The sequence below is a fragment of the Bufo bufo genome, chromosome 1, assembly GCF_905171765.1.
Source record: "Bufo bufo chromosome 1, aBufBuf1.1, whole genome shotgun sequence".
Classification (NCBI taxonomy): Eukaryota; Metazoa; Chordata; class Amphibia; order Anura; family Bufonidae; genus Bufo; species Bufo bufo.
Genome location: NC_053389.1, coordinates 139,310,344 through 139,337,542, shown reverse-complemented (window position 1 = coordinate 139,337,542; position 27,199 = coordinate 139,310,344). Strand labels below are relative to the sequence as shown.

Here is a 27,199-nt window from a genome sequence, read left to right as displayed (position 1 = left end):
ATCTTGTTTCTCTGTAGAGAGGGAAGCACCGGGGTGGGGGGGGTGTTCCTCTATTTCCACGGGTGATCATATGTCCTGTCCCCGACCATTGCCCCAACCCTGCAGTATTGCAGCCCTTTTTCTTTCAATGCCTATTAGAACAGCTTTGTTACAGAGCATCCTGCAGATCACGCTGTGGAATGTGGACTGGAGTGAATTCCCGCCACCTTCTGCCAAGCCTTGTACTTCACAGCAAGCTGGTTGTGGTCCTGTTGTGGACTTTTAGAAGGAGAAAAATTAATTGCTTATTTTTATTTTATTTTATTACAATTCGGTTTGAGATAGAAAGTCTTGTAGGAACTCCGTTTTTTCCTACAGAATTACAAATCCCCTGCACAGATATAGGGGGAAATGAATCAAGCCTTGTGTTTTCTGGCATCCAAAGGGGCAATTTTTTATTTTTTGGGCCAAAAATGGCGACTTAAGGAGATACCACATACTTTCTGGAGTGTTTTTTCCGGCCAAAATCCCGGAACAATACCGCACTTGCCTGATCCGGCATTAATTTCCATAGAGATGTATTAATGCCGGATCCGGTAGCAAGTGTTCCGGAAATTACTACATCGCCAGATCCAGTTTTTCGGTCTGCGCATGCTCCGGGATATAGGAGGAGCTGGTTTCGCTTTTGATCTTTGGAAAAATTTAAATACCGGATCCGTTATTCCGGATGAGACGGATCTGGTATTTCTGCCGGATTTGAACAACGCTAGTGTGAAAGTAGCCTAAAAAACAGACTGGATAGGTAAATCATTTTTGAGCTGTAATGTTTGACTGTTGGCATGGCTTGTGTGTGACTACACAGGATCTCCATGCTGGTGGTGTCATTGGGTAGAAGTTTTATTAGTGAGCACTCATATGCACCAACTGCATGTCCAGGCCTGCCTTCCAAGAGAGAAGAAGATGGTGGCCACAACCCAGTGCTGACTTAGTGAAGATAGTGACTTTATAGGCATTCTGCTGTCGTGCAGGCACAAAACCTGAAGACCAGGTCTCACCTGGCATCCTTTTGGGTTTTAAGGTGTAACTGATATGGAAACCCCAGACTATGACACAACCAGCCATAACATTGGGATCCATGGACTGTATGTTTCACTTGCTTCCATACAATTTACTGCCATCCACCCAGTTCTGAGCAATTAATTTCTCATATGGTCACATGGCCGTCATGGTGGCAGAGCAGGTTCTACTCCTCTGAGTTGTACAATTCCTCCTGTAACGCTTGGATCCAGCCTTTATCAGCACATTTCTATTTCATTACAGTAATTTACAATAACTATTGTGGCAGGAATGAGAATACTCTGTACATTAGGTGGGTACACTTCCTTAAGGTGTTGTCTCATAAAAACCATCCCTGTCAATATGCTCATCATAGAGAAGGACTCCCGTTCTTGTGGACTTGAGCCATCTTTGTATTACAGGGATGGCCATTAACCTAGATGTCAGACCATTTTATGGGATTTGTGTTTCATTGGGCAGGGTGACATAGTCCACTGTATCCCACCTTACCAAGGACACATACTATATTAGCTACTAGTGTAGCCTTATTACAACCAGCTTTCCACTGCTTTCACTGCCCTGTTACCTGAGTGGTGAGAAAAGCCCCACCGTTTTTATAGTCTGGCTCTAGCCCACATGGGTCCTGCCACACCTCAGTGCATCAACTTTTCTACATTGGGCACTGAAGATAATGATAGTCTTCTACTGTCAATTATGGCACTGCCAGCGCCATGTTTATTAGGGCATGTCCCCTGGCAATAAAGGTGTTTCCCTCACCATATAGCTGTCAAGATCATACAGAGAACTAACTAGATGGACTGCTGCCAACTCAATACATCCCACCCCATGTCACAAGTTAGAAGATAACATAGCAGACACTGTATCATGCCAACATCTCCTTTGGTAAGGTGGGACAAACTGCTCCTTTACCTTACATTTGCATAGGAACATGCCTGTCCTCCTGCAGAAACAGTGCCACACCTGGGATCGGCTGCAATACCATGTACAAGCTGTGGACAGGTGTGGCACTGTTCTTAGAAGAAAGCAGCCACATTTTCCTAATCCAGAGACGGGGTAAAACTTTTTGAGTTTACTGTTATGTATTTTTGGACTTAAGCGACTCTTTGTACAGGGAATCTTGTAAAGATTCAAAGTACAGATTCATTTGCATATCGGTGTCAATTCTTTGAGTCCAAGGTGGTAAATTCAACACTCGGCTACAATTTTACTTCAGCAACTGAAAAAGATGAGCAGCTCCTGGGCAGAATGTCACACGAGACCATGGAACAAAGCACAGCAGAGGAGAATGTGGTGCTGGGTGTTCTCCGAAGGCTTTCTCTCTCTGGGTCGTCTTGGACAAGAAGAGACAGTGTTAAATCCCTGTCATCCTTCAACAAGGCTGTGGAAGAGAACTGTGAATATATCAAAGGCTTTACCGAGAGTCTCTCTGTATTCCTCAATCGTCTTTTCTCTTCAGACCCCAGGTTGTACCAAGAATACAGAGAACGGGGACTCAGCTCCAACAACCAGGAGTCTGATGATGACCTGCTGGATGATAACTCCGTCCAGGCTGAACCCCAACCTGATGATGCCATCGTGGTTAAGAACTATCGCCCTGCTCAGCTTATCTGGAGCCAGCTTCCAGAGGTAAGGTAATTTCTTGTATCTAAACTGAGTTTGGAAATTTTGGCAAGGGACCTTCACTCATCTGAAGCACCATCAATGAAGGTTGATGCCTCCCTAACTTGTCAGGTTGGCTGGTAGTTTGGCTGGAAACAATATGCTTTTGATAGACGTACACACTGTAGAAGGAAGTGCCAGGTATGTGCGTATATAAGTGTGTGTATATTTATAGGCCCTTGTGATTTACATACATGTCTATATATAATTATATTTCCCCCAAGTCCTGTTACTGCCCAGTCCTCGTGTGTGTGTGTGTGTGTGTGTGTGTATGTATATATAGATATATAATAATATACAGTATTTCAAGAGAGTGTTTCGCTACTTGAGAAATATTCCAGTGATTTTCTGGGTATATATATATATATATTAGTATTAGTCCGGCAGCAGAGTGCTCATTAGTTGAGCCATGCATCCCCATCCACCAGCAGGAATCATCCCCTGGAAAACGAGCAAAGCCAAGCAAAATCATCCCCTGGGAAAACGAGCCAGGCAAGCGAGCATTAACCCCTGGAAACAAGCATCTGGCTGAGTAACCCCTTCCCTACCCCCCTAGACCAACAAGCATCATTATTATTATTATTATTATTATTATTATTATTATTATTAACCCTATTATTCCCTAAATCCCACTGCCACTAATATTATTAACCCTTTCCCACTGTCACCAATCCCCATATTAACCCCTACGTTGCCTATCCCTAATCCATGCAATACACCCTAACCCCTGCATTATATAATTTACCCCTCCCTTGCCATATCCCTGCATTACCCTATACCACCAGTAACCCTTTTCCTTATAGCCCATTAACCCCTGCTATACCTGATCCCTCTATTGACCCCTGCAGTGCCCTTTGATAGCCCTATACCCCTGTATCCCACCGTAGCTCCTGTAACCCCTGCATTGCCATATTTTCCTTTTAACCCCGTAGGGATATTTTATATCCAGGTGGGAGGGTGTTGCTGCAGTTACGTGTGTGTGTGTGTGTGTGTGTGTGTGTGTCTAGCTAGATTTTGGGGCGGAATTATAGTTGGGATTGTATAGTGTTAGTGTAGTTGGGTTTATCATCGTGCTGTTAGTGTATTACTGTGTGCATATATATATATATATATATATATATATCTCTATATCTATATCCCCATAAATATAATATATAGATTAGGGCTGCAACTATCAACTATTTTTGTAATCAAGTATTCTATCGATTAATCGAGTACTCTAATAACAAAAAATGAATTTAAATGTTTTTATTTATAAAAACTCATCACCTGCCCCCTCAGTGCCATCAGCCCCCCCCCTAGTGACATCAAGTTGCCCCCCAGTACCACCAGCTACCCCTCCTGACTATGTCCCCAGCGCCAGTGAGATAAAATACTTACCTCTTCTGTAGGGGCGCCAATCCACAGCTCGTCCATCTTCTTCTCTAGCGCGTTGCACTGTCGTCCTGTCGGGATACAGTGCAGCGCGTTGCGGGCCGGCGGTGACCACAGAGCGGTGAGTAATAGCAAGAGCTTCACTTCCGCTCCGTGGACACAAACGAGACCTTGAGGATTTTTTTTGTGTCAAATTACTCGGTTCAATCGAGTAATCGTTTCAGCCCTAATATACTGTAGATATAGCAGAAATAATTGACTGTAGACTCGGTAATTGTTTAATAAATACTTTATTATTCAAGTACAGCATATAGTCCTTTGTCACCGCCGTAGTACAATATACGTAGTTCAGGAAAAGGTAGAATAAAGGAAATAGGCGGAGTCAGCAATTCGATGGTTACGCCTATTAATATTAAGCCCAAATATTAATATTTCCTTTAACACACAGCATGCCCTAAAAAACCTCCTGAATTGTAGCTCTGTAGTTGTGTTATATGTAAAGCTTAAACTTGGTGCTTCACACCTGGGGGGCATCTTGGCATTGACATTTCTTACAGCCCTTTTACTATCATTTTTGGATGACTCTCAAGTATACAGTAAAAGGAATGTAAGATACAGTATTAGAGAATAGTTGACAGTGTAGTATACATTTTTAAAGTGACTCCACTTTTAACAAAAAAAAACTGGACCATACCTTTCCATATTGCCCGCTAGACCAAGTGCAGTTCGTTAAGGGGGGTTCATAAGAACAACTCTGGCTGTAGTAGATCAAACATGTGATTGTATTCCTTAGGTACTTATTGACCAGGCCCTTGAGATCTGTTCATCGTTGGGGAGAGGATTGGACAACTCTTTTATTGTGTCCATCTGCCTAACTTATAAGATGATTGCTAGGAAATCTCACAGCTGAAACCTCCAGTTCTTGTATGAAGCTTCTAGTACTTACATTCATTGGTGGTGTTTGTTCTTGTCATTTTGATGACCTCACCACTTGATCTGCTATGTAGCTCTGGTATAAACACTAGTCCCTTTTTATGACATTGCACAAGTTTTTATTTTATTTTTGTTTTTTTTTTATAACCAGAGTGAATTTTACTACAATCCTTAAAAGGGTTCTCCAGTAATAATGATTTTTTTTTGTTTTTTTTGCAAGTGTTCTCAACCTGCCTACATAAACAGAAGATTCATACATGAATCCCGCATGTCCATGTTATGGTCCCCATGTGGTGTTTACATTTCCTATAGCATGGACATGGTCACGTGCTCCCCTGCAGCCAATAACTGGCTAGCGATGGGAACAAGCAGTGTATAATGTAATGGAAAAATGAATCCAGCCAGCAAAGGAGACAATATGGATAATACATTTGCTAATGTATTGTTAACTTTCTGTACATGATGAATACCATTTGCTGAAGTGACACAACCCCATTAAGGTGGCTATACAAGTCGGCCAAATGCTTTTTCGGCCAACTGCTATTCCTGCTAACTCCCCCATTTACTTGCATGTGTAACTGTGTTTTCAACAGGGAGAAAATAAGCTGCCCGGCACCTCTGACAGTGTCTTATCTCCCATGAGAGCACAGAATCAGACCTGTTGTAATCCAACATGCACAATCCTCCTTTCCACCAATAAGTGTCAATGGGGGAGAGTCAGGACAACCCTGTACACATGAAATTGTCATCCAGTCCCACCTAAACTGGCTAAACCTTTGCTTAGTAAATGTCCCTTAAAGGGGTTGTCTACTTTCCGATATTGATGACTTCTTAGGATAGGCCATCAAGATCAGATAGGCGGAGGTCTGACTCCCGGCACCCCCGCTGATCAGCTGTGTGTGCTGTGTTCTCCACATGGTTTACCTGTTCACCAACAACATTACAGCAGCGAGCAGAGTAATTACAGCTCCTCCGTCCCATTCACCTGGATAGAACAGAGTGTAACTACAACAGTTCCTTCCCAATCAAGTGAGTGGGATAGAGGAGCTGAAATTAAACCTGCTTGCCTCTGCAGTGATGACTGCGAGCAGGTAAATAGTGAAGATAACGCAACGCAGTCCACCCCCCGCTGATCTGACATAGATGACCTACTCTAAGGAAAGGTCTTCAATATAGGAAATTGGACAACCCCTTGAAAGGCTATGTACACTTTCTGGGAGCAATGTTTTTAATTGGTGTTCATTAAAAGTATAAAATCCTTTTTTTCTGTACAGAGCTGAGATGCTCTAATAGAGGGATTTCAATTTTCTCTTTTTTCAGTCAGTCAGGGAGCTGATGGGCTCCTTATCTCTGCTCTCATCGAAGCTCAGTCCTTATCTTACTGATAAGAATGTGGCTTAAATAAGTGTTTATGAGCTCTTGGTAATTTAGAGATAAGGGTTATTAGATGACTGGCACAAAGTGAAAGTACCAGTCACACAGCTAGAAAAACAGTTAACCCTTTGACAGAATGGCTCAATAATTTTAAGAAAGACAATTTGAAAAAAAGTTTTTTTTTAGCCCCAGATGAGTAAAATGCTATAAAAAATTTTTTTTACCCAAAGGTGTACATAGCCTTTTAAGTCTCCTCTCTACTCAACCACCATTTTAGACTCCAACCATGATCACTAATATAACCCCTGAAAAGTGCAAGGATAATGGCTTTCTGTCTGCCTCTTCATAGTCTGTCCGTAGGAATATGCAGCTTCACCTACTCGTATTCACCTTTTCTAGCAATGTATTGCTTTTAATCCATGAAGCCCAGCTTGCTATGTTTTACCATTTTTCACCTGGGGGGCACAATCATTTATAGAAATATTAAAGAAACCACATTTTATAAGCTCTGTAGTTATTGAATAGAGCGCCTATGTGCGTATTGTTTTATGAGCTCATTAATGGTAATGCTATGACACTTATTGTATTACCTCCTAAGGCTAATTGACATGGAATCATAATACAAGGCTTGTAATCTGTGGTTAGACAAATGAGTCATTGTGTTGAGATCACGAGTACTTACAATGGCACATTTTAAGTCGCCTGCCTCACTAAACATTACAGGCAGACTGGTAAACGTCACATACAAGGTATCCATATCTTAGGTCTTCAAGTCTGCATGCTACGTAACGCTTTTTCTGGAAATCTGAAGATTCTTTATTTCCCTCCTAGCTGGCTCGCCATAAGGTCTTCATTTAATTGGAATTTAAGGACTCTTGACTTGTTAAATTCAAGTATTTTTTTTTATGTCCATGTGTAGCTTTCTTGAAGCCGTTAGGTGTCCCTAATCACAGACCGCAAACGGAGAACTTCAACACAAATTATATTTGAGAGTTGCAGAGTTTGTAGCCTTTAATAATTATATTATGAACACCTTTTTGGAGCCATTTTATTTGTAATTTGGATGCATTTTGGGCTGAAAACATTTTTTTATAATAGGTTTAATAAAAACCTATGTCAGTTAGCTTCATCAGAGTTAAACTTGGATATGATCATAAATCTGCATAGAACAGGCGTCAGCCACCTCTGATACTCATTGAAACCTCTACGGCCAGCATGCTCTTATTACTTCTATGGGAGCTGTGAGAGCAACATGCAAGAGTTGTAGTTTCACAAAATACCAGAGCCTGCTGACCCCTGGCTTAAAATATCATTCAAGAGAGGGTAGAGTGGCCAGAGAATGAGCTGATGGGTTTATCACAGGATGGGATACTGCGGCTTGCTATGTACTGTGAAATATAGAAGCTGCAGAAGTAAAATGAAACAACATTTTTAACAAAAATAACAATGGGGGGGGGGGGGATTTCAGGCCAAAATACATCAATGCAAAAATGGCTTCACGGTCTTGGACAGCAATATTGGTAGTCTGTCCCTAGGATAGGCCATCCATTTCTGATTGAGGGTAGTGACTCCCGCTACATTTCCTTGTTTACCAGGCCCAGCTGTGTAGATCTGACCGTAGATGCGCCTGCTGCTGCAGTTCACAGTAGCACAGTCTCATTCACACAAACGAGGCAGATCTGCAGTACCAGGCACAGCCTAGTGGACAATAATGTGAGCGCTGCCCTGACTGTCAGCTGATCTGTGGGGTTGCCAGGATTCAGACCCCATTTAGATACTACTGGCCTCATTTTAATGTTCTCTTTTATTACAAAAAAAAATAATATTGTATTTTTATCAAATGTAGCTGTGTAACCGTAGTAATGGGATCTTATCATGTAGATAAAGTAGGGGCAGCAGAAGGGATTTAAGCTACTGAAATGATGCATCTCCTGATCTCTTACAGGTACAAGAAGCTGGAATTCTGGCTAAAATCTCACCAGAGGAACGCAAGAGACAAGAGGTAGAATATTTCACTACTGACATGTCCAGTAGACACGTTTGCTCATTAGTACATACAGTGTTCATAGAGGAGCTCCTCTCCATAATGTGTCTGCCATTCCACTCCCCCCAGCAAGAGCTTGCTTTATGCCGAACTGTAATAAGAGTGAAGGATCTAACTTTGCATTCTGCATTCTGCAGAAATATAATACATTTCCAGCAACCTGCAGGGGAGGGAAGGATGGGAGGAATGGTAGTGGCTATGATTGTGGCGTAGCAATCTCCCTACTGGAGGTCCCTGGGGTCATACTGTGACTGGAGGGTACACCCATTCTTCCCTTAGGACACACCCTGGTACTGGGGCTCCTGCCTAGTGTAAGTTGGAGTGCCCTTGATGTTAGGTATTTGGCAGGGTACAAGGCAGGAGGCCAGAGGCCAACAGTGGTGGGGTCAATGGGGTCTGTTGGTTGCAATAAATAACGTCTATGTTTACTGGATGATGATGGGAGTAGTAGTCATACTAAAGGCACAGTTCCAAAGTATATCAGTGTAGTCTTTCTCCCAGTAACGGTGCATAGGCAGCAACAATGATGGTGGTAATAGTGGTCCCTGACTCTAAGGACACTTTCCAGTCTCTCCAAATAACCACAGACCTGCAATTTGGTTCTTATTAACCCCTTCTACAGTGGAGATTTGAGGATGACTAGTCCATCCCAAAGTGTGATGGGTGCTGGAGGCAATTATCCTTTCCACAGCAGCAAAGTCTCTTATGTCATACATGAGTGAATACCTTGCTGTCTTGCACAGCCTGTTAGGTTCTGGACCTTCTAAGATGTTTGAAAAAATTTATAATAATTTTGGATCACCTATTGTTTAACAAAGAAGCCTAGAGAGGCGATCAATTGGAGTATGTATGAATTAAGACATAACTTTTAATACATATTACTAATATAATGTGTCCCTGAAAATAAACGATATACAAAAACATTACATAAAGGTTGTCGTAAAGAAATTGGTGCACGGCGGCACCTAAGGGTAACCAAATGTCCTACCACAACCTGGAGGGTTCCAGGTTGTGGTAGGACATTTGGTTACCCTTAGGTGCCGCCGTGCACCAATTTCTTTACTACAACCTTTATGTAATGTTTTTGTATATCGTTTATTTTCGGGGACACATTATATTAGTAATATGTATTAAAAGTTATGTCTTAATTCATACATACTCCCAATTGATCGCCTCTCTAGGCTTCTTTACCTTCTAAGATGTCTGGCTTCTTTCCTTCTGGGATGTTCTGGTAGTAGAGCTGCTCCTCTGGCAGATGTAGTCTCAGACTGATTATCTCTGAGCGTGGACCTGATTGACATTTCTAGTCTGCTGATTTTTGCCTCCTCGAAGAAGCCATATATGTCAGTTCTGTGGATGGAGAATTTCAGAGATGCCTAGTGGCAAACAAATTGACTAAGCAGGACAAATCGGACCTGGTTTTTCTATGTATCCATGGGGGGGACTCTGTCTCCATAGACCATTATTTGTGGGTCTCTAGTAACTACCACTCTTCTAAAGCCATGATAGACGGACGGATGACATAAATATTTTTTTATTATGGTGATGTCCCTTTAAATTTGAGGCATGCAGGAGACCAAACCATTGGTATGGCGCTTGGGTGCAGTGTTTGCTCAGCTTTGATGTTGCACTTACAGTACTGTGTGTTCTTTTTGTAGGCCATATTTGAAATAATCACCTCAGAATATTCTTACCAGCACAGTCTTGGCATCCTCTTCCGGCTCTTCAAAAAGTCTGATGAGCTGAAGCAGACCATTAATGGCACAGACCACCATCATCTCTTCTCCAACATTGCAGATATCCTTGAACGCAGCAAAAGGTAATTGGACTACGTCCATGTGGCAGGACTTTTTTGGAACAATATTACAGCTGACAGCAGGGGCGGATTTAGAATATCATAGGCCTGGGGCTGTTTACCCATCTTGGGCCTCCTCTGTCCATTTGCCCCGACCGTCCCCTCTTTCGCGTTGTGCCCTATGTTTATTTTTTTCTGGTAAATGTTAAAGGGATTCTGTCACCAGGATTAACGATATAGCGATATTTATATGTACGCATCAGTCTCCTTGCTGTGTTTAAAATGATCCCTCTGTGCGTGTTAGATTCTTATAAAAACCGATCTTATTGATATGTAAATTACCTTGGTCAGGAGGCCAAGGGTACATCTTTTGGAGCCCAGCCGCGCCCATTGATCCGGAGCCCAGAACCGCCTACCACTTAATTTATTCACTCCACTTGTCCTGACGTAATTTCTTCTCAGTGCCGTAGTCTCGCACAGGCGCAGTGGACACTGTAGTCTGCGCCCGTGCGGACTACTGGCACCGGCTTCGACGAGTCAATAGCGCATGCACCGGCTCCCTTTTCCGGTGCCAGCGTGGTGCGCAGGGAGCCAGCGCATGCGCTGTTGACTCGTCGAAGCCGGTGCCAGTAGTCCGCATGGGCGCAGACTACAGTGTCCACTGCGCCTGTGCGAGACTACGGCACTGAGAAGAAATTACGTCAGGGCAAGTGGAGTGAATAAATTAAGTGGTAGGCGGTGCTGGGCTCAGAATCGATGGGCGCGGCTGGGCTCCAAAAGATGTGGGGCAACCCCTTGGCCTCCTGACCAAGGTAATTTACATATCAATAAGATCGGTTTTTATAAGAATCTAACACGCACAGAGCAGTAACAGTGGGATCATTTTAAACATAGCAAGGAGACTGATGGGCACATATAAATATCGCTATAGCGTTAATCCTGGTGACAGAATCCCTTTAAAGAAAACTATGCCATGTATATAGTGTTGATGCCCATTACCCCTGAGGATGCCAGGGATCTGGCAAACATTTTGGGGGCAGCGTATGAAGCGATTTTAGAGGACGGCTATCATTAGTGATGAACCTAAGCCGTATAATCAATGCGATTAATCAATGAAAAGAAAGCAATAGAGGGACGAGTGGTGACGCAAAATAATACACTACGATAGCTCGCCAGTGTTTAGTGGTCAGAGGAATTTTAATGAAATAGAGTGGATTTATTATTACAGATTATTGGGTAAATGTAAATTGGGGGTTATCAGCCGTAGGGGGGGCCAGTTTTAATTTAGGAGAACCTAATACCCTTCATTTATCTAGGTCAGATATGTTGAATTGAAGTCTATCGTATAACACCCTCAGCCCCTCATAGTGTATAGCATACGACACTCCACAGTATACAGTGTAATACATCACAGTATATAACACCCATAGCCCCTCCATAGTATATAGCGTACAACACTCCACAGTATACAGTGTAATACCCCACAGTATACAGTATATAACATTGCCTAGTATACAGTACGCCACAGTATGCAGTATAGCACCCTATAGAAGACAGCACCCTACAGTATGCAGTATAGCACCCTATAGTATACAGCACCCACAGTATACAGTATAGCACCCTATAGTATACAGCACCCCACAGTATAGCACCCTATAGTATACAGTACCCCACAATATGCAGTATAGCACCCTATAGTATATAGCACCCCAGTATACAGCACCCTACAGTATGCAGTATAGCACCCTATAGTATACAGCACCCTATGGTATATAGCACCCCATAGTATGCAGTATAGCACCCTACAGTATACCACACCCACAGTATGCAGTATAGCACCCTATAGTATACAGCACCCACAGTATGCAGTATAGCACCCTATAGTATACAGCACCCACAGTATGCAGTATAGCACCCTATAGTATACAGCACCCACAGTGCAGTATAGCACCCTATAGTATACAGCACCCACAGTATGCAGTATAGCACCCTATAGTATACAGCACCCACAGTATGCAGTACCCCACAGTATGCAGTATAGCACCCCACAGTATACAGCACCCCAAGTATACAGTAGAGCAGTATAGCACCCCACAGTATACAGCACCCCATAGTATACAGTAGAGCAGTATAGCACTCCACAATATACAGCACCCCATAGTATACAGTAGAGCAGTATAGCACTCCACAATATACAGCACCCCACAGTATACAGAATAGCACCCCACAGTATGCAGTATAGCACCCCACAGTATACAGCATACAGCGCAGCACCCCACAGTATACAGTAGAGCAGTACAGCACCCCACAGTATACAGTAGAGCAGTACAGCACCCCACACTATACAGTAGCTTACAGAATAATAGCATAACAGCCCCTGTCACCTTTTCCTGATGTAATTTTCACACAAAAAAAGCTCCACAATTATGGAAAAGAAATTACCTCATAGCCATGTGACCAGTAATATCGCTATGTTACTGGTCACATGGTGATGATGTCATCAAAGGTCCTTTCTCCTAAGAGAGAATCACAGCTCTCTTTCCTTGCTGCCGACCCAAACGCCCCCATTATAATCCGCCTTTGGCTGACAGAAGCTGTGCTGTTCAGTTCTGCTGAACCATTCTTGGGCAGCTCCATCCAACCATTAGCACAAGAATGGTCAGCTTAGAGTGAAAGTGCCCGCAAAAACATTACATTTCTGAATAATGTTGTCCTACCCAAACAAATGTCACCTCACTTGGCCTCATGGACACAGAGGTGGTCTGGGGTTTCTCTCCTGGTTTCCCCTACTGAAGGATATTGCCCTTTAGCCCCTTGTATGAAGCACCTCCTGTTGGAACTTGTACCGTCCACCCCAGAGAATATAATCTTTTTATACTGATTTTAGGGTCCTATACTTAAGGGCCACTCAATATCTCAGCCTTTTGGTGTTCCATATGAGTGGTCATAGTGTCTGCGAGGGTAGCTTAGGCCCATTCTCTATGCATGTCTAATGGGGAAATATCAGCATCAAGTCATTGAACATAAAGCCTATGGGCAAGTCCCACCCCACACCTGGGTGTCTTCTGCTGGGCCTTATTATTGTGTCGGAACCTGGGCCCATTGGCAGAGCCTCTGGTGCTGGTGGGCCAGTCCATCCCCAAGGTGAAAATGTAACTTTACAATCAGGAATTAGGGTATTGCAGTAATTAACTATATAAAAACATTCTACTCTCAAGGTTATAAAACATAATTGCCACTAACTGCAGCCAGCCCCCCACATCTCAGGACATCTGAGCCCGATCATGTCATGGAGCCTGATTCAAGCTGGATATTTTTCCCACATGTGTGAAATGACAGAATCCTCTATGGGAATCCTCTCCTGGTCAGCATTTTAATGGGATCCAGAAAGGAAGCATTCCAGTAGTGGCCTCGACCCAGTAATCCCAGCCCCCCCCTGGAAAAAGTCACAAGTGCTGCGGAGACCCCGTCACATAATGAAAGCATTAGACAGATAACAGGAAGTTGTCAGCCCAGCTGGAGAGGAGACGGACCCATATATTATATATAACTCCACATAATCGGACTGCGAGGGGATCAAACATATCCTGTGTGTAACATTCATTCATAAATCATGAGCATGTAGCAGGGCTGAGTATGCCATTTCACAGAACTTAGAAATAGGACTGCAGTATACAATTTTACATGATGCTTATTTGGTGTAGTGTCAGAATGTTCAATGACAAACTCCACTCTGCTATATCCATCATTTAAAGCCTTCATAGAAGTGCAGCTCTTTTAAGAGGTGTGACCATCTGCGTAGCCAGTCCAGCAGGTGCTACTAACAACATTCTGGTGATTGTGTCAGGTCACTTTTCATTATATGGTTTTAGCTAAAGTCCTATGTCAAGGCACAGCAAACAGGGTATGATATTGTAGGGAGTTGAACAACACGACCATCTCAGCTCTGCTACATCTGTATAGGTTTAATTGATATTATTGGAAGATGATGTGGTCTATAACCCTAAATTGCCGAAAGATTTGCAATTGATTAAACAAGCCTCACCCCCAATTTGTACAATCTGTACCATGAGATGGCCCCAATCCAGATGGTGTAGTGTGAATGTTAGAGGCTTGTCCTACATCCTACGTCTTTTTCTTAAAGAGGACCTGTCCCCTCTCCTGACATGTCGTTTTTTTTTACTAACGACATACATTCCCCATGTAATAACAATTCTGGAGCATCTATTCTTATGACTCAAGGTTGTGTCATTACTTTATTATTCCTACCAGAAGTTGAGTAAATTGCTAACGGTTTGCAATGAAATCCAGATGGGTGTTACCAGTTGGGAGTGTGTTCCTGCATTGGAAGCACTGATTGGATAGTGTCAGACTATTCAGGGACACAGCCCCAACTGGTAAAAACCCATCTGGACCTTCTGAGGGTGGAGCATGACCCTGGTATTAAAATAATCTTTGTGTCATGCTCCACCCCTCAGGCCCTGCGCTATTCAGAACTCGGCTATCAGTTCTACATTGTGACATTCAGGATCTAATAGATATATATTTTTTTTCTTCTCAGATTTTTTGAAGATCTGGAGAAGCGGCACAAGGATAATCCATTCATCCACGACATCAGTGACATTGTGGAGAACCACGCCTTAAACTATTTCCAGCCATATGTCATCTACTGCTCCAATGAAGTGTACCAGCAGCGGACTCTGCAGAGGCTGCTGTGAGTTCAGGGAAAGCTCTTAGGATATGGGTGGAGGGGGATTTACAGCTCACATTAACCAATCCGAAACCTGCTCTAAGTTTTATAAGGCAGGGTGGCCAACTGGTCTGATTGGGCTAGCAGTGTGGGTCACTGTCCATTGACTTAGATGCAGTGATACTGATATGCCACAGTCTTGGGCATCTTGCACACAAACGTTGTGCATCCGTTCCGTGCATTGGGGACCGGGACTGCGTCGGCCGGGACAGATCGAGACTCATTCAACTTGAATGGGTCCGTGATCTGTCCGCACTGCAAAAAAAATAGAACAAGTTCTATTTTTTTGCTGTGCGGAGGCACAGACATAAAGACCACGGGAGCACTCCGTAGTGCTTCCATGGGGTTCCGATCTGTGCTTCCGTTCCGCATCTCCGTGATTGCGGACCTATTCAAGTGAATAGGTCCCCATCCGTGATGCGGCCCGTGTATTGCGGACCTGCCGTATGCAGGTCACAATACGGCCACGGGGTCACAGCGTTCGTGTGCAAGAGGCCTTATTGTATTGGACCTTTTAAGGAACTCCTGTGATTGGAATAATGGTTGGTGGTGGGGAAGAAAGTGTGGCGAGGGGAGACCTATTGAGCAACTCTTATAGAACATGACTGGTAATATGGCGGTTATTGAGGGCCCAGAGGTGTCAGGGCCGCAGTCCACCTGATTCAGTCTCAGTGCTACAGTTATGACCCTCACAAGGGGCTACAATGGAGAAGAACCCCACAAAACAGTCACTAAGATTACCGAGCCATAACCGTTTTCCTGGAGTGTTCCTTTAAGTTGTCCACTGGTCCATTCCATGTTTACTATCACCCGGCTCTCCTAGATTTCTGCACTGTAGACGCATAGTGTTAAATGTGGGTGAATGTATCATTGAGTCTGGTGTGTGGTCCTATATCTGTGTTCTTACATTAATAGAACTGGCAGATGAAACACCTCCCAAGTAATGGCACTCTGCCCACTCTCCCAAGTAATGGCACTCTGCCCACTCTCCCAAGTAATGGCACTCTGCCCACTCTCCCAAGTAATGGCACTCTGCCCACACCCTCCCAAGTAATGGCACTCTGCCCTTCCATGACACACCTTGCAATTTAACAACCAAGTCATTACATAGCTCATAACTTTTTGGACAGTCAAAGAGGGACACTTGTGGTTCATTGGGTGAAAGATCCTTTTTTCGGGCATATTTATACACTTCAATACTTTTCTTTTACTCAATAACACCAAAAATATCAGAATATAGAAACTTCTAAAGTCCAGATTCCATCAAATGATGAAATAATATACAAGGTGGTGTCTAACATATAGAGGGGGACTAGACAACCCATTCTGGAACAATATCGTATATAATATGTAATAATCTGTCCCTCAGATCAAAAAGAGGGACATTTCAGGAGCAGAGTAGGGACTGTCCCTCCAAAAGAGGGATACTGGGGGGGTATGTCATTACATGTCTGCCTCAGCGACATGGTGAATGTAAAGACCATCACCCATCAGCGGGTTAATTCCAATGCACTTCTAGTCTTACTCGAAAACTAATGTAAGGAAGAGGCGCTCCGCTGGTGCTTAGAGAATGCTAGATTGGCTGGCTCTTCATGGTGACCCCCTCCTACTAGCTGGGCCCTAGTTTATCAATGGAAGCTGCTGCCATCTGGTGGGTGAAATTGAAAATGCTGTTTTCCAAATGTAAAGCTGATCTGACTGGGCTTATCCAAATGATTTTTCTCCCTAGTCTTGTGATGGTACAATACAACCACCAGTGTGAAGCTTAAAGGAGTTATCCCGCAAACTATTACTGTGCATGACTAGTGCATTTTAACGTGAAGTGTCACTGCAATATTCATGTAATTAAAATATATTTTTTTAAAGGGGTTGTCTCACTTTAGTAAATGGCATTTATTATGTAGAGGAAGTTAATACAATGTATTACTAATGTATTGTGTTTATCCATATTGCTTCCTTTGCCGGCTGGATTCATTTTTCCATCACATTATACACTGCTTGTTTTCATGGTTACGACCACCCTGTAATCCATCAGTGATGGATGTGCTTGCAAACTATAGGAAAAAAGCATCACCAGCCTATGTGTGCTCCTACTGTCCCGGCCACCAGAGAGGCCGACACTTTTTCCTATAATGTACAAGCATGACCACCACTGCTGGATTGCAGGGTGGTCGTAAACCATGGGTATGAGCAGTGTATAATGTGATGGAAAAATGAATCCAGCCAGGAAAGGAAGCAATATGGACAATCACAATACATTAGTAAGTGCCTTGTATTAACATTCTCTACATGATAAATGCCATTTGTTGAAGCCCCTTTAATGTACATTTTCTTCTCTGGTAGCACCCCCTGCTGCTTTTCCTGCTTCATGTTCCCTTCCGCCTCCTAGTGCCACTGTAGTGATCTCATAGAGAAACAGGAGAAGTAGTCCAGGCACCTCATCGTCAGTCATTCATGCCTACTTCTAAATCCTTAGAAATATATAGCTATATCTCCCTCTAGACAGCGGAGAAGAAAATTGGGGGATTACATACCCTGGTGCTATTTATTAGTGGGATGGCGGGGGCTATGTGTGAGGGAATATTTTCTATGCAGGAAGGGGTTAACGAGAGCTGATGGCAGTGCACGCCTGGGATATTCTGGTGCTTTGCTGTCGCATGGGAAGAGCTGCTGCCCACCCACAGAAAAGGAAGAAACAAGTCCTCCAGATATGTGAGAAAATAGAAAAGGCGGAAATCACAATGGAAAGCAGCATTTTTTTGCATTAATATAGTTGAAATGAATAAAAAAAAATATTGTGGATTGACCCCCTTTAACTCCTTGCTGCATTATCACGTCAATGTACATGAGGGAAGGCGGTCTCTTGCCGCATCCTCACGTGCATGTACGTGATGTGATCGGGCGGGTGCAGAAGCCCGGCTGCATCTGCCGCCATTGCTGTATGCAGCGATGCCAGCGTATTAACCCTTTCACATGCTGCGGTCAGCACTGACTGCGGCACGTGCGGAGTATACAGAGGGAGGGGGCTCCCTCTGACTCCATCGGCCCCCCCGCGCTCCCTGCCATCTATGGAAGCCCAGGAGATCCAGCCTGCAGGCCGGGGCTCCTAGGCAACTGTCAGCGTCTTACTATAATGTATTGTACTGAATTGAAACAGAGATCAATCCCTGAAAAGGTGAAGTCCCACAGTGAGACAAGTATAAAAAGTAAAAAAAAAATACTAAAATGTTTAAGAATAAAAAGTTTCAAGTGAAACAAAAAAGCCCCTCATTATAAAATTGTGTTAAAAAATAAAAATAAAAAACAGACATATTCGGTATTGCCGCGTCCGTAACAACCTACTCTATAGAAATGCCACCTCAGGTGAACGCAGTTCCTTACATCATAGAAAAGTGTCATTCCAAGCAATCATTCAGACATATGTACCCCAAAATAGTACCAAAAAAAAAAGTGATCTCTTCCCGCAAAAAATCAGCCCCTACAGTATGCCCAAACGATAAAATGATATGGCTTTCTGAAAATGGAGACACTAAAACATGGTTTTTTTTTTTCCCTTCAAAAATGCTTTTATAGTATAAAACTTAAATAAATTTTAAAAAAGTAGACATACTAGGTATCGCCTTGTCCATAGCAACGTGCTTTATGAAAATATCACATGATCTAACCCCTAAGGTGAATTCCATTAAAAAAAACACTGCCAAAACTTTTTGGTCACTTTGCCACCCAAAAATGGTACCTTTAAAAACATAAACTCTTTTTGCAAAAAATGAGCCCCCTACAAAAGACTATTGGCAGAACGATAAAAAAAATATAGCTTTCAGAATTTTTTTTTTTTTTTTTTTTACAAATGCTTATATTGTATAAAATGGGTATTGGGTATTGCCACGTCCGTAATGACCTGCTCTATAAAAATATCACATGATCTACCACGTCAGGTGAACGCTGAAATAAATAAAAACTGTGCCAAAATAGCCTTTTTTTTTTTGGTCACCTTGCCCCCCAAAGTGTCATATTGAATGATCAAAAATTCATAAGTACCAAAAAGTCGTACCAACAAAAATGTCAGCTCTCTCTAGAAAAAAGAGCCCCTGCACAAGACAATCGGCAGAAAAATAAAAGAAATGTAGCTTTCAGAAAATGAAGACACAGAAACATTATTTGTGTTTTCAAAAATGCTTCATTATGTAAAACTGAAACAAAAAAGAAATACACATATTTGGTATTGTCGCGTCCGTATCAACCTGCTCTATATGAAAAAATAAACATGATCTAACCTAGGGGTGGCCAACCCGCGAGCCGCATGCGGCTCCTTGCGCCTTTTTTTGCGGCTTGCAGGGGAGCGGTGTGGCCAGCTCTTACTCTCCTCTCTGCAGCTATCAAATCAATAATCTGCAGCAGCAGCCCTTCACTTATGTGCTGCTGCAGACAGTAACAGCCGGCCCGTGTCCCGCCCCCGTCAGCGCCATGGTGGAAGGCTGGAACGAGGTGAAAGAGTGGAGAGGACTCGTGGAGTGGAGCGGGCACTTGACTCAGTCACTCACTGCAGCTCCGCCTCCTCCTCCGGCAGAGAAGGAGAAGCTGCAGTGCTTATCCCCGCCACCAGCCGCCGATGTGCCCGCCAACGGCCCCACGCCCCCATCTGTGAGTGTGTCTGTGTGTGACCTAATGACTGCCCCCAGTCGTCTTAGTGCTAGCCCAGCAGCCAGATTCATCAGACTGCAGGCTGGGTCTGTGGGGGGGGCGGCAAGAAGTGGCGCAGCAAGCAAGGAGGACCTGCTTCCAGCTCCAGCAGCAGCCAAAGCTCCATCCGTAGTAAATTTTAATGAATGTTAATGATGGGCGGCAGGGCAGTGGGCACTCAATCAGAGCAGCAGTGGCAGAGAGACTCACTGAGGCCAGCAGCAGCCATTTTAGTCTGATTACAGCCACTCTGCAGCTTTGGCTCTAATCTGGCTGAAATGGCTGCTGCTGGGATCAGTCTCTCTGCCACTGCTGTTTTGCCTTTTTTTTGACAGGTGCCACTGCCCAGCACACCAAGTGTGTTCTGAGCATAGGGGGGCGGTCATCTGAGCATAGGGGGGTGTGGTCATCTCAGCTTAGGGGGGGGGCGGTCATCTGAGCATAGGGGGGGCGGTCATCTGAGCATAGGGGGGGCGGTCATCTGAGCATAGGGCGGGCAGTCATCTGAGCATAGGGGGGGCGGTCATCTGAGCATAGGGGGGGCGGTCATCTGAGCATAGGGGGGGGGCGGTCATCTGAGCATAGGGGGGGGCGGTCATCTGAGCATAGGGGGGGCGGTCATCTGAGCATAGGGGGGGGGGCGGTCATCTGAGCATAGGGGGGGGCGGTCATCTGAGCATAGGGGGGGCGGTCATCTGCGCATAGGGGAGGTGGTCATCTGCGCACAGGGGAGGTGGTCATCTGAGCATAGGGGGGGCGGTCATCTGCGCATAGGGGAGGTGGTCATCTGAGCATAGGGGGGGGCGGTCATCTGAGCAATATTAAAACACATTGGGAAAAACAAAGATTGCCAGAAGTCTCACTAAAGCTGTCTACACTACAGGTAGGAAAGGTGGTTTAAATACACTTTTAAATGTTTAAGAAACTCCAATTGCAGTAATACTGTCGTGTGCGCGCATATTTGTGTAAACGGATAGTTTGTGGCTCCTGGCAGTCATACGTTTTTTTTCTGGCTCTTTGTGTCTGCAAGGTTGGCCACCCCTGATCTAACCTGTCAGGAGAACTCCGTAAAAAACAAAAAAATAAACACAACACAAAGATCAGTTCCCTATAAGCTTCTAGAGATAATGGAAAGTGTCTGTCTTTTAATTAAATTTTCTTTGTACCAGGGGCTTAGCTGTGGGGGGTACAGGTGTTACAGTTGCACCCAAGGTATCGTGCCTGAGGAGGCCCAAAGGGCACTCTGTTACATATGATATAAATAGCATATTGTAGATGGGGGACCCTATTACAACCTACTCTATAGAAATGTCACATACTCTACCATCTCAGGTGAACGCCGTAAAAAATAAATAAATAAATAAAAAATTCCAAAAAATGGCACTTGCCAAAAAAGGGCACTCTGTTACATATTATATAAATGGCATATTGTAGATAGGGGACCCTATTACAAAGTTTTGCACTGCGGTCTAGGAGCTTCAGATTACGCCTCTGCTTTGTACATATAGTATATGTCCATGGTGAACCTATCTACAGAGAAATTCCATAGCACATGTTCTAAATTCTTCACTATTCATTTCAGGACTACAAATGTGGCCTTCAAAGAAACTCTGAAGCAGATTGAGATGAAGCCAGAATGTGGAGGTCTCCCTATGTTCTCCTTCCTGATCCTTCCCATGCAGAGGGTTACTCGGCTCCCCTTGCTGATGGATGTGAGTAATGCACTTGACTGTCTAATACAAAATACCGGTAGTTTTTTGATAACTATATGGCCTTTAGGCTCCATTCACACGTCCGCAACGTGTTTTGTGGATCCGCAAAATACGGACAGCGGCAATTTTGCGGACCGCACATTGCCGGCACTAATAGAATATGCCTGTTCTTGTCCGCAATTGCGGACAAGAATAGGACAAGTTCTATTTTTTTCGGGAACGGAATTGCGGACCCGGAAGTGCGGGTCCACAATTCCGTGTCTGGGCAGCACATCGTGCTGCCCCATAGAAGGGAATGGGTCCGCAATAATTGTGAGCGTGTGAATAGACACTTAGTTTGATGAAAAATCATGTAAACCCCATGTATCATAGTTTATGTAGAGTTGTGTATTCTGGTCTGTTCTTCTTAATAGAACATTTTTATCAATAACTGTTTTCAATGTTTTTTCCAGACTATATGTCAAAAAGTAGATCCTTATTCTCCAGAATATGAAGCTTGTACTAGAGCCCTGAAAGCCATCAGCAAGGTAAGTAGTTCTGTACTTAAGGGCCTTTTCACCCAAGCAATGTTTATGTGCCCTCCAAGTGTAGAACAAACAGCACGTGGACTGAACACTGACACATTAGACAATGAGCCAATTCACACTGATTCTCTGCCTCGACCACCGGTCCATGTGCAGAAAACCACAGCATGCTCTACTTTTGTCCGATTCTCATCCTAGTACATAGACGCCATTCATCAAACTGTCAGTTTTTCATGGATTGTTGCCGGGAGACGCATAGTGGAACAAACACAGGCTTTAAAGGGATTCCGTTTTCTGATATTGATGACCTATACCCAGGGTAGGTCACCAATACCAGATCGGTGGTGGTCCAACTCCCAGCACCCCCGCCAATCAGCAGCTGCTAACTACTCTAGAGTAGTGCTAACTACTCTTCACAGTTTACCTGCTCGCTATCAACATTGCAGCGTCTCTGTCGCGTTCAGTTGAATAGGAAGGAACGTTATGGAGGAGTGCAATTACACTGGACAACCCCATTAACTCCGATGTGAGGTGGTTGGCCCATTGTTGGAGCCATTTTGCCCAACCAACATCTTTTCTCCGAACTAAGTCACTCAAGTCAATGTGGACATCGGGTCTAATCCCTGTGTGACTCTATTAGGGAATATTAGCTTCTACCATCTTTCTTGTGTCTCTGTTCTACTTTTTGAAGTGTCCTCCTTATTTTGCAGTTGGTCAAACAATGCAATGAGGGGGCTCGGAAGATGGAGAGGACGGAGCAGATGTATACCTTACAAACACAACTAGAGTTTGGGAAAATCAAGGTAAGGGATAGGGATTGTGTAACGTAATCATGTGCTGGGGATATTCTTCAAAGGAAAATCGCTTGCATGGGTAGGAGGAACCATTTGCTATGGTGTGATCATTATTACTAGTTCTGTCCCTAGATCTTATTTCTACATTTTGAAATGTTATAGATTTATTAAATTGATGGTCACCCGTACATGAAGTTAAAGGGTTTATACTGGAAACGATAATGATGACTTATCCTCAGGATAGTTTATTGTTATCACATCAGCAGGGGTCCCGTCATCCCCGCCGATCAGTTGTTTCAGGGAGCCTCTGGGCTCATCGGAGCTCTGGTGAGCGATGCATTCTTCCGGCAGCTTTCCAAGGACAGTGCCATACATCATATAGTGGTAGTACTTGGTATTGCAACGCAGCCCCATTGACTTGAATGGGGCTGAGCTGCAACTAGGCCATGTGACCGATGCACAGTGATGTCACATGGCCTAGGAAGAGGCTGCAGCACTCAAGGCCTCTTCTAACAGCTGATCGTGGGGGTCCCAGGTGTCACACCCCCACAGATCCAATACTGATGAACTATCCTGAGAATAAGGCCTCATGCACACGGCCGTGCCGTTTCTTGCGGTCCGAAAACCGCGGATCCGCAAAAAACTGAAGACGCCCGCGTTGCCTTCCGCAATTTGCGGAACGGAACGGGCGCCGGCAATATAAATGCCTATTCTTGTCCGCAAAGCGCGGACAAGAATAGGACATGTTATATTTTTTTAACGGGGCCGCGGAACGGAGCCACGGATGCGGACAGCACACGGAGTGCTGTCCGCATCTTTTGCGGCCCCATTGAAGTGAATGGTTCCACATCCGAGCCGCCAAAACGGCGGCTCGGATGCGGACCCAAACAACGGTCGTGTGCATGAGGCCTAAGTCAGGAAATATTTTTTTGCTGATAACCCCTTTAAGTGATATCATTGGCTGTTTAGTGTGCTAAGGTAGACACAAAATTGGGAACGCATAAACTGTGTTGGATAGGGAGGTTGCTAGTGACTGAAGCCCTTTAAATGCTTATTTTACTGTGTAGGCTTTAAAGGGAACCTGTCACCGGGATTTTGTGTATAGAGCTGAGGACATGGGTTGCTAGATGGCCGCTAGCACATCCGCAATATCCAGTCCCCATAGCTCTGTGTGCTTTTATTGTGTAAAAAAACAATTTGATACATATGCAAATTACCCTGAGATGAGTCCTGTCCTGGAGATGAGTCAGGGTCCAGCTCTAAAGCCAGCCTTATGGGTTCCGGCCACCGAGTATAGGTGTTGTTCCCGTCATGGGTTCCCCCAATTTAAATACACATCTTAATTCTGAATTCTTTCTATCCAATCACCTCACCATTTTCCATAGCCCTTCCCTCTGATATCTGCATCTCGCTGGCTCCTGAAGAGAGGAGAGCTTGTCCTGTTGGAAGAGGCCGGAGTATTCTGGAAAGGCTTTGGGAGAACCGTCTGCTATCTCTTCCTATTTAATGATGTTCTTATAATAACAAAAAAGAAAAGGTAAGTGGAACACAATGATTGATAGGAGGAATAGGCTGTGTTTTTCTGGTAAATCTTCTCCGCAGGTCCAAAAACAGGTAAAATAACCAAAACGGCAGTGTTGCCCTTATTCACTACAATGGGAGCAGCACTGGCTGCAGTTACCAGTTCTGTCCATTACACAATAGATGGAGCTGTCTAGTTCCTGTGTCGGAACTACTGCAGAATAGCTGATCGGTGGAGGTGGGGTGTGTATCGGGCTCCAGCAGATCAGATCCTGATGGCCTATCCTGAGGATACCTACTCATTTCCAGGGTACAGACACATAAAAATTGCAATGCACATGTTACTACTCCTGTGGCATGAGTTATGAATGTGTAGTTCATCCCCCAGAGGTCAAATGTCGTGGAGATGCAGGAGAGAAATACACCCAGATGCAGAGTGCAGTTTAAAGGACTTGTGTAGTGTCAGGATAGGTCATCAATATCACATCGTCTGGGGTCTGACTCCTGGCAGCGCCGCCATCAATGGTTTGAAGAGGCAATCGCTGCGGCCTCTTCAGTGTTTACCTGCAAGTCGTCTAGATTGTAACGATGGCGCAAAGTAATTCTAGCTTCCTCTCATATTCATTACTGTATGCAGGTAAGCATTGAAGAACATCCGGCCCCCACCAATCTGATATTTGTGACCTGAGGATAGGTCATCAATGTCGTGGCCCTGCACAACCCCTTTAAAACTCAAAACTTTTCTTTACTTCTGCTTTCAATACACAGAGGTTACAAAGCCTAAATGCTTATTCACATGTCATGACCAAGATGGGTATAACATGAGCAAGCACAGATCGGAGTAGACTGAGTCATGGCAATGGGCAAGCGGGCTGCGCTTCGCTGATTTTGTGAGTTGTATAGCAGTGTATGGGAGTTGTACTGCATAGCTTCCTGTACTGCTATGTTGTAGTGGAAGCGACTCTGATATCATAGTCAATAGTTCTCTTTCTTTCTGGGTGGTCTCTACCTTTTGAACTTGGGATACGCTGGAGTATTCTTGCAGACGGCCCCTCTTGCTTTTTTGCCCCTCAAGTTGAGTTTCTCCTGCTGTCTCCAGGGTCTATGAGCAGGCCTTGCGTGATGATACTCTGTCCCCCTGCATCTCAAGATTCAGGTTTATATACAGCCTATCTACTAGCGCTAAGTCCACCCCTAAAGACTATGTACACCCTCCCTGCTAGAGAGGTCCCACCACATGGCTCTACATGTAAACCAGACATAATATGATGACATTTTCTGCAAGAGTCATCTTTCTGTGAGAGAAGACACAGTACAACACGCACCACCATATCTATGTAACCTGTTACTTCCTGATATCCACATACATCTGATCTCAAACAGTGCAATAATAACGTGCAATAACCATGTTTTCAGCTAAAAGTCCTGAATGAGGACAGTCCAAGGCATATATGGGTCACTTGTACCTCTGAATTGGGTACCACACATGGCCATCCATGTAATGTACCATAGGGTCTACCAAGCTGGTACCATTCTTGCAGGATGGGCTTGCAGAAGGTTGCTCCAAGCAGAGACTCCCCACCTTCCCACGTAATAGGGCATGTAGGTTGTAGTTGAAAGATAATCCCTTTTAATCCAATATATTTCTGGATGAGACTCTGCCAACATCTTGTACATCCTGAGTCATATATCCTTGGAGTTGAGAAGCTTTCTTCTTGTGGTTGCCAAGCAGAATGGTAATGTTCATCATTGACTTCAACAGAGGGAAAATTCTTGTATATCAAATCTAAAAAACCTTCTTGTCAGTTCTTATATGTTGTATTCTGAATTTCACTCCCCAGTGAGGACAGCTACACGGTGACGGACTATGCGAAGACCAATGAATATGCAGTTGATATGATTGACAATGAAGACAACCAGATCCCTGTGTCCTCAAAAACCGGGACCATTGGCAACCGAAGTCCAACAGGGCTGTCTCTATTCCAGATTACAATGAGGAAGAATAGTGAAGGACGAACGGAGCAAATTGTGCTGGGAGCGGAAACCCTGTACGTGAAGGAGGAATGGGATATGGGATGCTTTGTGTCCGCCAGTTCTACATTGAGTTCAGTGACTGCAGTGCTACACAGGGATTGTTGGTCGCCCGCCAAGACCGCCCTGTAGCCCCTCCCCATCCCCGCCTATATAGTGATTGTGTCACAAGGGTGTTTTAGAAGAACCACTTTAAATATATAACCTGTAATCATAACTTGCCAACTTTTGAAAATTGACTTTGAGAGAGTCGAGTGCGCAAAATTTTTGGTTCTAGGTCATATCCCCTTTAGCAGGACACTGGCTTTACATGACAAGGGTGTTCATCACAGGGCAGTGCAGCATAGGATCGCGACACTGGGCAAGGCAGTGGAGGCACGTGCAACAAAAAGGTTTCCAATGCCCCTTTCTCCCTCCTAGCCATAGTCCTGGCTGCTCCCATGGCAGTGTGGTTACTTGCGATTGTGTCCATACTGGATACAAGGAGACATACATTAATATACAGTTTTTTGGGGTTCTCGTATACGCCCAACATAAAAAGCCCATCAGAATAGCATTAAAGGTGTTGTGCAGTGAGTTAATACTTTGGCGTAATGAAAGTACACTTGTGATAGTTACTAAGGACATACAGCTGTCTGGGCTGCCACCCCCATTATGCCATGTGGTCATGTCAGATTCCGGCTTTCAGTGATGCGGTACGATGTCCCGTCTGCCAATCATGAGCGGTCCCTTCCCCTTTGTTCATGGCATTCTCTACAGCACAGACACAGTACAGTGACGGCACTCCTGCACTCGATAGATATTAATGGGCGCAGTGCCCGTGTGCTGAAGAAATGATTGCACGCTATAAGGGGGCGGGGGAACAGGGAAGGGGCGTCATGCCACATCATTGAACACACTTGGTGACATCACATCTCCACTGCAGTGAAATCAGTTTGGCACCCATGACATT

At 44.3% G+C, this 27,199-nt stretch overlaps 1 protein-coding gene across 1 annotated transcript in view; it reads left to right on the top strand.

Annotated features, from left to right (window-relative positions):
* ARHGEF16 (Rho guanine nucleotide exchange factor 16) overlaps nt 1-27,199 on the top strand; it is a 54,218-nt gene that overhangs the window by 21,888 nt on the left and 5,131 nt on the right. Inside the window, exons 4-12 of the mRNA XM_040430005.1 lie at nt 2,513-2,682; nt 8,342-8,398; nt 10,099-10,259; nt 14,797-14,949; nt 21,248-21,377; nt 21,830-21,904; nt 22,612-22,704; nt 24,081-24,232; nt 26,058-26,264. Of these exons, the coding sequence (XP_040285939.1) occupies nt 2,513-2,682; nt 8,342-8,398; nt 10,099-10,259; nt 14,797-14,949; nt 21,248-21,377; nt 21,830-21,904; nt 22,612-22,704; nt 24,081-24,232; nt 26,058-26,264 (1,198 nt within the window). The remainder of the gene's footprint in view (nt 1-2,512; nt 2,683-8,341; nt 8,399-10,098; nt 10,260-14,796; nt 14,950-21,247; nt 21,378-21,829; nt 21,905-22,611; nt 22,705-24,080; nt 24,233-26,057; nt 26,265-27,199) is intronic.